Here is an 11,198-nt window from a genome sequence, read left to right as displayed (position 1 = left end):
AGTTTCTTTTGCTCCTCAGTATATTATATTACACTGTGTTGAAAATAAACTGTCGGGCAAAAGAAATTCTACCATAAATTTGGAAATTACTCGATTCTGATTGGTCAGAGAGCTCAAATCACAATAAATCCCCTCTGACTGAAACATCGGGTGGCCAAGACGTCTAAGGCGCCGCGATTCGCTGTGCAGAGTTGCGTCCTTGGGCACGCCAGAAACCTATGGTTGTGGGTTCGAATCCCGGTTCGCCCCGATTATGTTTTTAGGTTTGTCAGCACCATACCCATGCTCGTGGGTTTCACCGAGGTCTGAGACCTGCATCACTTCGGGCTTTCCTCCCACATTAAGCTGACACGCCGCGATGTAACTGGAATATTGTTAAAAGCGGCGTTAAACCCAACTCATTCACTCACTATATATATATATATATACGACTGTGACGTCATATCTTTTGCATCACAATGAGCGATGGTGGCGTGAAACGTAGAACGAAAGCTTTGCGAACCTTGCTTAGTTTTCTTCAGGTGCCCATCCCATGTTAGCTTACCAAGTTGCCATGCTTGTATGATTTCAGTGCTTGTCTTATGTTCGGGTGATGTATCACGGTGTGAACAAACTGCCTGAGCATATTCAGGTCCATATTTTGTTTACAGGCTGTTGTTGGTGATTCCGTATATTCAGATCGACCACCCACTCAAAACAATCGTCTCAACCCATGCCGCTTCACTCAATATATTTGCTAACACCAAAGAGTTTTTATTAAGACACGGTAGAATGGAGATGAACATACTGTGTTTTCAATGGAGAGCAGCGCGTTCGGTTCCAAAACCAATTTAGCGCTGTTAAATCTACAGGTAACCTAGGTCCACATTAAAAACACATTGTGTTTACCTCCTAAGTATACACCATGTTTCATGGCGGCTAAACATGAAACAAACAAGAAATGGTTTTTAGGTGGTCATGTATTTGATACAGGTATCATGGTTGTGTTGTGGATCTTAACTTTGCAGTGTTTCCGCGATTGTTTTCAGCCAAGTAACGTTTTGATAGCCTTTGTCAAATCCAATTTCAAGTGAATACTTTCTTTTTTTAGTTGATGTTATTTTATTCATCACGTATGGCTTGAATGTATAGTCAAATGTCAAATATTCATCTTTCACATTTTTCGAACGGCTTAAAAAAAATATGCTATCACTGCATCCTCAAATTATCGCAGGCTTGCCAGGATCGGCGTCCCTGGATTTATAGATCGATCTCTTTGATTCAATGAGGTGAACTGACAGACCGACAGTCTTCTAAGAAACCACAAAACAATTTCACTTTTTTACATTATATTATTGTTTATTTCTTTATCTTCATGCATTTCCCAATTCACACATGATGCGGGTGCACCCCCTGATGGTAACAACACGCTGTATCACAAAATACAATACACATACCTATAAATAACAGTGGCTATATACAAGAAAAAAAGGACGGTTTGGGTTGGACTATTTATATAATTAGAAGGAACTACTTCTTGGCAGCGGCAAGTTCCTTCTCTCTGGCAAGACAGGCCTCAACTCCCCTGCGCATCTCCTGAACAGCGTCGAACTCAGTCAGACCCAGTCGACGCTTGTTGGACAGATCGTACACACCACCGACACTCTCAGTGTGCTCGCCATGGATACCTGGATAACATGATGTAACACAGTTCTATAAGTAAAGGTAAATTCTTTATCACGCCTGCCTAAAATTCATAAAACTGGGTCGAAGTGATCAAATCTTTATTCGAAAGTTAGTCATGATTTGCGACAACAAACAAGCAGGGAGTCTACATATAGTGTCCCTGATACGAATATCTATCGGCTCGTGAAAAAGAATCGCCTAGCCTCAACGCTTACTTGTTGAAAAAGGGACGTTACTCTTAGTCTACAACTCTTATATATAAGTTCGCAAGGTATCAACGGTTATCTCCCATGCATTGCTATGCGCCCAAGCTCCTTCCCAGCGCGTGACACCATCGTTTCACTCTCGAACGGACTATCGCTGTGAGGAGCTTGACTATGCGCCATCTCCTTTCCAGCGCGTGACTCCTTCTGTACACTCGGTCGTTGCCACCAGTGTGGGCGTGGTCATTCCAAGAATCTTGAAATTTGCCCTCTAACCCCAAATGTAGTAACGTTTAATATATTATACTTTTGTTTATGTCTTTGGGAATGCTATCGAAGTGAATTTTGAAAAAGGTTTACGACTGACCAGATTTCCCAGCTAAATTTACCTTTTTGTTTGTTTGATCAGATTGGTTCAGATTGCGGACGAACGGAAAATCAAAATCAGCCAACTTCTCCCTTACTTTCATACTATAATATACCAATGTACAGGGGTAAGAGTATTCGGCGTCACGGCAATCATCACTTGTTTGTAAACACAACGGTCAAGTTATATGCATGTAAGTCCCAGCACACTGTTTTAGAGTTAAAAGATTCAACGGTGTAAACACACATTTAGGAAACTTGTCGGCCATCTTGATTGTTCTGCAGATTTGTCAAAAGTCGAAAACGTTCAGTAGTTGTGAATATCTTTTTAGAAATATTATATGGCTATTTCGCAACACCACACGTGCTTTTTTTTCATATCAAAACATTGAACCCTTATCTGAAATATGGAAAATATATTGATAATTGGTGGCCATATTAGATTATACAAATTAGACATATTTCCCAAACTAGGATTGCTTGGGAACCGGGACCTTGTAGAAAAGCATTGTGTTGCAATTTGTTACAAGTTGAGTGAGAAAATGGTCTAGATTGCCTGGACTAATATCGCTGTGAGGAGCTTGACTATGCCTGAAGCGATGTGCACTTGAAATCTGCCCTCATTTTTAATAACACAAAACTGAGATCTTACCCAAGAGAAACGATTCTATTTCCATTCTAAATGTTGAGTCTCACCTCTTGGCTGGATGTTGAGGTTCTCGCAGAATTCCTTGAAGTCAGGCTGTGCGGCCAGATTCGGGATCTTCATGTGCACGGAGGCACGGAGAGCTGTGCCCAAGTTGCTGGGGCAGAACGTCAAATACCCGAGACCCTTCCTCTTGGCAAATGAGAGACCGCTCCCCTGCATTGTCTTGATGGCCTGGAGATATGAAATAATTTCATAACTCAGTATCTGATTCTTCTACATGTGATACCATACAAAATTACCAGTTGGAATATTTCAAATACTGTTTTTTACATAGAGAATCTCACCCGAGTGTCTTTTGATATCATATATATCAACACAAGTTGATAAAAGTGGGAAAACTCCGAGGCTTTTTCCACTTTTATCAACGAGTGTTGATATATTTGATATCAAAAGACACGAGGGTGAGATTTTATTTATCATCCAACATCATTCCTCCAGCTTTTTTAGTTTGTAGAAAGTTATAAGCAGTGTTTAAGTGTAAAAAGTACTGCTAACAGTTTCAGTAGCACAGCCATTAGTGATGTCATTTGATTGTGACGTCATGGTAACCAATGGCGTCACAATGGTCTGCCAAGCATTGTGATGCAATTTCATTGCAGCGATATCTACAGTATAGATATCGCTTGATCTCACCCAAGCGATATCTCCTGTGGGAGCCAGTTTTGGATGATAAAATGCTTTCAATATATATTTCAGCAATATGACCACGGCCTATAAATAATTCTGGACCAGTGATTGACAATATGCACAACGATCTCTCTCATATGGAGTCCCATGACAAGCAAGAAATCGCCTCTACGATCAGCATAGGTTGATTGGACTTCGAACCTGAATAAAACCTGGGACTGTGGAGCGTGACAACCTAAGGCTGGGGATTCTCTATATTTGTAAAATGTATCCACAGCGCCCTTGAATGTTTCCTAGAAAGGAAAGGAAGAAACGTCCAACATTCCTTGAGAAAGGCGAGATCTGAGAATATATACTAACTGTGCAGAGTCGCTTGTAGACTGCGGCCAAGTCGCCGCCCTTCTGCATGGAGATGAGGCGGAGATGGTCCTCCTCGTTCACCCACACAAGGAAGGTCTTGTCGTTGTTGAAGAAGATGCCTCTGCCAGCGGGCCAGTTTTTGTAGCCGCCAGCGTCTCTCAAGAATCTGAAAGAGTTTTGTTTGATTTACAGTGAACGGTGTTTCCAAGAAGTCACAGAGACGACTTACGACAAGAATAAGTTTCGGGGGCCGGTTTCACTAAGCGGTCTTAACGCACGACTACCGCAAGCCCATGTTAACTTATAGGAGTTCATCATCTTGGCGCTAAGATTGTTTCGTGGAACGGGGTCCTTGAGCATCCTGGGTCTCTAGTGTAATCCCAACCAAGTCAGCATCCCGAAGCCTTACAAAACAGCCTCTAGTGCATACCCACCCCATTTAGCATCCCCGAGTCTTAGAACACAGCATCTAGTGCATCTCCACCCCATTTAGCATCCCATAGCCTTTAAACACGGTCTCTAGTGCTAACCCACCCCATTTAGCATCCCGGAGACTTAGAACACAGCCTATGTGTAACCCAACCAAATTTAGCATCACGAAGCTCCAGAACACTGGGCCTCAAGTGCATTCCAACCCCATTTAGCATCACGACCCTTAAAGTCGAAGTTGTGTAATTAATACCTGTCGTCATCTTTGAAGAGGAAGTGATCTTCTGTCATCTGTTTCTGGTCCTCCTTGGACATGCCGTCCAGAGGGAAGTACTTTCCGGCCAGCTCGCCAGAGAACTTCTCGAAGGCGGCCTTGGTGTCCTCCTCCATCTTTAGACATTGCTGTGAAATGACAAAGAACGTTTTTGGAACTAAACATTTTTTCATAAAGGACCTGTCAAATCATGGGATAAAATAATATATAGTCCAGAGTTTGTTTGTTTGTTTTTGTTTGTTTGTTGTTTAACGACGGTCTGTAAATAATCGAGGCTGGACCAGACAATCCAGTGATTAATATCATGAGCATCGATCCACGCAATTAGGTTCGATGACATGCATCAACCAAGTCAGCGAGCCTGACCACCCGATCCCGTTAGTCGCCTCTTACGACAAGCGTAGTCCAGAGACTGACCGGATTGTTCAATCATTTTCTAGGATATTTACCTACACGCAACACCTGTGATACGCTCAAGGAATTCAGAGCCTTATAGCCTGAAACTACCGTGTATTCCCTACATATTGCCCTCCTGCAGCACATGCAATATGTGTGTACGGCACAGACATTGGCCATGACACCACACAGTGTTCGATCTAACGAACTTGATTTGACTTGCACCATGTGCTTCTTGCCATGAAAACCTAATCAATTTATCTGAGTTGAAACGTGCACATAATCTTGAGGTACAAACAGTTTGATGAGGTCAAGCCCGCCTAAGCATGAGAAAGGGGATTATTGCCATGCTTGTCGTAAAAGGCGACTATGCTTGTCGTAAGCGTCTACTGACGGGATCGGGTGGTCAGGTTCGCTGACTTGGTTGATGCATATCATCGAATCCAAATTGCGTGGATCATGATTTCAATCACTTGATTGTCTGGCCCAGACTAGATTATTAACATACAAACCGCCGTCATAACGCTGGAAACAAACAAACAAAGGACAAGCATTGATTCCCTATTGGAACACAGGAACACTATGTTTGTTTGTTTGTTGTTTATTCCAGCTATATGACGGCGGTCTTTAAATAATCGAGTCTGAACAAGGCAATCCAAGGATTGACATCATAAGCATCGGTCCACGCAATTGGGATAAGATGACATGCATCAACCACGTCAGGGAGCCTGGCCATCCGATCCCGTTAGTCGCCTCTTACGACAAGCATAGTCGCCTTTTACGGTAAGCATGGGCTGCTGAAGACCTATTCTACCGGGGATCTCCACGGGTCAGGAACACTGTGAAATTACGTACATCCTTGGAAAGCACGGGTGGGAAGCCGTAGCTGTCATGGCTCCTGCCGACACGGACGCGGGTGGAAACGATGTAGTCGCCCGAAGGGTCAAGGTCACCGAAGCCCAAGTTGTCGAAATCGCCCATGTCTGGCTCTGGGTGGTCAAGCTTCTCGACCTTGTGGTAGTCCTTGATGACCTCATCGAGGACATCGGCGAAGACAGTGTAGCCCTCGGGGTCGCAGGCGTAGATGCCGACACCGCTGTCGGGGTTCAGACAGCCTGAAACAAAAGGTTTCAATCGCAATTAGGAAAATTGTGAGCGGTGGAGAACAACGTGACCAAATGTATGACCTCCATTCAGTAACTGAGGGGCGGTCGGGTAGCCTAGTGGTTAAAGCGTTCGCTCGTCACACCGAAGACCCGTGTTCGATTCCCGACATGGGTACAATGTGTGAAGCCCATTTCTGGTGTACCCCGCCGTGATATTGCTGGAATATTGCTAGAAGCGGCGTAAAACCATACTCACTCACTCATTAACTGAATACATTACGAGGAGAGGAGACGCCCTAGTGTTTCAGGTAGCCCCACCGAATCATTGTTTCAGTTGACCCACGTGTGTTTTACATACAGCTGGAAAAAGGTCTGCAAACGCCTGAGAGCCAGATGGTCCTATGTCCACATTTGACATTTTCTTTCCAAATGGGTGTTTTTCTAACATTGTTGTCAATTTCATAAAGCTCCTGTATTTTCAGTGATTCTATGTCCAAAAACTCCTAAGTTATCTATATACTTGAATGTTCTATGTCCATGTCAATGTCTGTGTGTCCAATCAAATTCTTGACACAGATAATGTGACAAGGAGATGGGACCACATAGTTCTAAGTCATTTGGAGATAGAACCATTAGGTTGTCAAGTATCAACTGTAGAATGATTTGGTTGGTTGGTTGATTTGTTGTTTAACGCCGCACTCTGCAATATTCCAGTTATATGACGGCTGTCTGGAAATAATCGAGTCTGGACCAGACAATCCAGTGATTAATATCATGTGCATCGATCCACGCAATTGGGATCGATGACATGCATCAACCAAGTCAGCGAGCCTGACCACCCGATCCCGTTTAACGACAAGCATAGTCACCTTTTACGGCAAGCATGGGTTGCTGAAGACCTATTCTACCCCGGAATCTTCACGGGTCAACTGTAGAATGTCAACACTGGGAGTGAATTTTGTGACCTGTCAGCTGAAATACTGAATACAATGTGATGACTTCATTACAAAAAAATAATTTCTCAAGTATGTGCTTTGGGTGTAAAATTTAGTCAAGAATAATCAGAATACGCCAATTGAATTTACTAATGGAGCTGTTACAGTATGGGTCTGAAAACAAATGTCCTAACTTCTTTGGTACTCTTACCTAAAAAAACCCACTTATCTGTAAATTAGAAGATGGATAAATACTTTTTATTTTAATAAAAAGCATATCAATTAATGTGCATTTGTTTCATGTGAAATAAATCATTAAAATGCATCTAGTTTTTATAAGTTTATATTATACAGCACTTCAAATTTAAAAATATTATTTACTGAAAACTTGTAAGAGGAGATATGACTTTATGGTTCTTAGGTGACCATATAATATAATTAGGGCGGTTCACTCAAACACTGTAAGCATATGCTGTTTCCAAAGCTAAAACTATTAACTAACCGAGCTAAATAACGTCTTACAGACTTACACTTCGATTATTTTCGGAATGCCATTATATGACAAAGATATTATTACCCTCTTGTGTTTCCGTTGGGTAAATATGACATATTTGGAGTTAAGAAAGCTCGCATAATATAATTTTATATTCTTAATAAGATATTTATGATAGGGAAACACACTCAAACTCAGCTAAATCTCTATTACAGAGCTACAGACAGCGTATTTGGCTATTTGCGTCCCCCCCCCCCCCCCCCCCCCATTTTTTAAAATTCAAAACCCAATTACTTTCAATCAACATGCGTACAGAAACGCATGCATTAAATGAAAAACTCAAATGCATTAAAACAGCACGCGTAAATACCCAATAAAGCTTTTTCTAGCTTTGCCTACAAAGGAGCTAATTTCCGAAACACAATTACGTGCTAATTTACTTTCAGAGTCAAGCCTATATTTATAACATTATTTTTAATCTTAAAATGTTCACTAATTTTGGGGAAAACCAGATAGAGTGATGAATAGATGAGTGAAACAATATTGGTTACCCAATGAAAAATGTAATAACCCAATTAAAATAGAAACCCAAGAGTAAAAACTCAATTGCTCAAAAAGCTATCTGGATCTCTGCAGACTGTACAAAGTTACAGGCTGCAAAATAACTGCCAGTGGAAAAAATGGAAATTTAGCCCTAGATTCCTTTTCAATTTTACCAGTGTTCTCGTTTACCGGTAAAATTATGCTAGGACCGGTAATTCATATGCCTGCCAGTAAAGTATAACTTGATAAATCTCATTATTAAATTTGGTATACTAATAAATGTAGCACACCTAATTAACAGTATGGAAACACTCGATGTGTAACATGACTCTTTTAACAATGTAAATAATGTCTTGAATACTATTAATTGAAATAAAAAAATAGATAGGTCTAAAATAGATAGATAGATCTAAATTGGACAACACGCACCTGTTGGACAATTAATTTTACACAAATCTGAATATTTCTAAATAAACAAATACAGTTATAAAATTGTACATGTTTTCATTAGAAAGCGTTTGTCTCTCTTTATTTGTTCTCAGAGTTATACAGTTATTTAATGAACAAAAGATGCGAAAGGCTCCTTTAGCGTGGCATTTAAGATTGTTTTCCACCCACAGGGTACATGTTATGATTTTAATATTTAAAAATAAACTATACTTACACTTCAACTTCTAAACGTATGGGATCCTATATGATATACTAAACTAAATATTACCAATTTCTTATATAAATAATGGTCAACAAACAGAAGATTATAAAAGTTTATGGATTTATATATATATTATATGTAGGAGTCCCAGGTAAAACAATGGTAGCCCCAGACACATATTGAATATAACAATATTAATTCAAGTAAAACAGCTTAATTCCTTGCTGTATTTTTATATTATATTTAATATTTAATGTCATATAAAGTTTTACGCATGTTTGTTTGCTTTTGAAGACGTACTCGAACTTGCTCTGTCGACATAAATTCCTAAACGTGTAGCTATGCCATGCTTTTAGGGACACACTTCAGTGGTCAGAAACTAACAGTTTTAGTCCACTAGTCCTTATAATGATAACATATAGCAAACCCCTTAAAAATGGCAAATTTCTACCAGTCCTTATGATGCCTTAAATATAGGGCAGTTTGGCAAGGACCATAGGACTAGTGCAAATTTCTAACGCTGTTGAATTCACCCTGATCAATACAAAGACAACGATCCACGGCAAGTGACGGAAAATAGTCCGAGGCAGCTAGTTGAAATAGATTTGGAATTCCTCAACCGAAACAAATGTTAGCACTAGAAGATCGTGAAACTTCTGATTGTGTATTGAATTTTTTAATGTGATGACGTACGGAATTCCGAAACTTACATTTAAAAAAATTATCAATTTTTTAAATAGCAGCATTCATTCCTGAACGTGCATGCAGACTTTCAGCGTCCTAGTGGATTGCACTTCTTTTGGGGCCATTTTGGGGCCATTTGTAACTTTTATGCCTAAATGACGTAGGGTTTCGTGTCAGTTAAATCACTGAAAGTTTAATAAAATGTGTGGCCTAGAACATTAAATGCACAACGTACAATTCACTGCGTAAAACATTATGTAAAACATACGCAACTTCTCCATCATGATTGAGACTGTAAACAACAGGGTAGAATGATTGTGTGTACTTGCATTCACTGGACCTTCACCTCAAATAAATAACCAAATATGTACAACAATGTCTATTACGTAAGACTACCGGTGACCAACTTTTTGCCTACAAAATGGCGGGTCACAGACAGTAGTGCGCGGGATTGTCGTTGATTCAGGGGTTGTATATACATGCATGTGGCATGTAAGTAATCAGACACATTCAGCGTATTGTTATTTGTTTGCATGGTTTGCATTGTATCCCAGAAAACATTATTCGGAAATACAGATAGGCCTCGGCCCTAAATACTGCATTGTTGTGTGTGAATTTACGTCAGTCATAGCGTCACACGGAAATAAAACAATATTAACAATAAACAATTTCTGTTGAATTTAGCAAATCATTGTAATGAATCTACTTTGGATTCTATTGTTCTTGCTACGATAGGCCTAGTCTTGCCAGGCATATCTTGGGCCATATTTTCACTAATGTAAGCCCAATGTATGCAACTAGACGAATCGATCTCCAAATATCGGAGTAAATGCTAGAGCTCGTTTACAGTAGAATTTTGCTTTGACGTAATTGATAGCGAATGACATCCCTTATCCGAGATTTTCCCGCAGTAGTCAAGTTTTATTCAACTACAAAGTGAGGGTCAAATTGGTCATAAAATTGTTCTTCGGCTTGTGGCATCCATGGGGGTAAAAGACGGTTACACCCTCAACTGTCAGAATACCATTTGACATTCTAACACTACTCTTGATGCTTTCATCTGTTTGGCTATAGCCAAATTATATATTTATCTATTTAAACATATTTATACATATTTATACATATTTTTATATATATTTATTTATAATTTATATATTATATATCATAATTTAATTAAATGTTCATTATTACTCGTGTGATTCAATTCGGGCTTGCTTGCTATCAGTTTCAATTTGCCTACCTGACTGGATGCAGTCTTTCAAACCTCCGCCGAACTTTGTCTTCTTGTCCTTGAGACTTTTGTAGCGTTCTTCTGTGAGATGTTTCTTCAGAAGAGATTTGCAGTTAGCTGCACTCTTTAGCTTGTTCCATAGTTCCTCCACCGAAGCCATTGTAACGGATAAACTGAACTAAAATGAAACTGAAAAGAATCAAACAACATGGACGTCCGATATCTCTTCTACTAACATGCACTTTGAACCAACGGCCGGCGTCGGCTTTTTTATAGTCACGTGCAGTACTGACGTCACAGACTGTTTGAATGACGTCACAACCCGACACAGGAAAGAATCGCATAAACCTGACAATAGGAAATGCTACCGCAGTATAATCTCGCCGTTGATTCATAGCTGCATCATACCTATCCTCGTGTTATGGGTTTTCGAGCACCTAATAACAAGTATTTTTGATTACGTGTCTCATAATACCAATACACTATAATTAGGTATTAGTTTACCTTTGAGAACATTTATTTCTG

General features: G+C 40.0%; 1 protein-coding gene across 1 annotated transcript; it reads right to left on the bottom strand.

The window, feature by feature from the left end:
- Positions 1 to 1,316: 1,316 nt before the first annotated feature.
- Positions 1,317 to 10,936, bottom strand: LOC124126416 (arginine kinase-like). Its single transcript, XM_046489860.2, has 6 exons — positions 10,683 to 10,936; positions 5,885 to 6,144; positions 4,613 to 4,761; positions 3,931 to 4,096; positions 2,931 to 3,114; positions 1,317 to 1,667 (listed from the first exon to the last, which is right to left on the bottom strand). The coding sequence occupies exons 1-6, from the start codon at positions 10,831 to 10,833 to the stop codon at positions 1,510 to 1,512; spliced, it is 1,068 nt and encodes a 355-aa protein (XP_046345816.1). The 5' UTR covers positions 10,834 to 10,936; the 3' UTR covers positions 1,317 to 1,509.
- Positions 10,937 to 11,198: the final 262 nt, after the last annotated feature.

Source organism: Haliotis rufescens, unplaced genomic scaffold (genome assembly GCF_023055435.1).
Source record: "Haliotis rufescens isolate VD_foot unplaced genomic scaffold, xgHalRufe1.0.p SCAF_5, whole genome shotgun sequence".
Classification (NCBI taxonomy): domain Eukaryota; kingdom Metazoa; phylum Mollusca; class Gastropoda; order Lepetellida; family Haliotidae; genus Haliotis; species Haliotis rufescens.
Note: the sequence above shows the minus strand (reverse complement) of the source record. Positions and strands in the feature narration are given on the sequence as shown.

Coding starts and splice junctions, on each gene's coding strand:
- LOC124126416 (XM_046489860.2), bottom strand. CDS start 10,833: ATGGCTTCGGTGGAGGAACTATGGAACAAGCTAAAGAGTGCAGCTAAC. Junction 4,762..5,884: donor CACCCGTGCTTTCCAAGGAT/GTACGTAATTTC, acceptor GTCATTTCACAG/CAATGTCTAAAGATGGAGGA. Junction 4,097..4,612: donor CTCTTCAAAGATGACGACAG/GTATTAATTACA, acceptor AAACTCTTTCAG/ATTCTTGAGAGACGCTGGCG.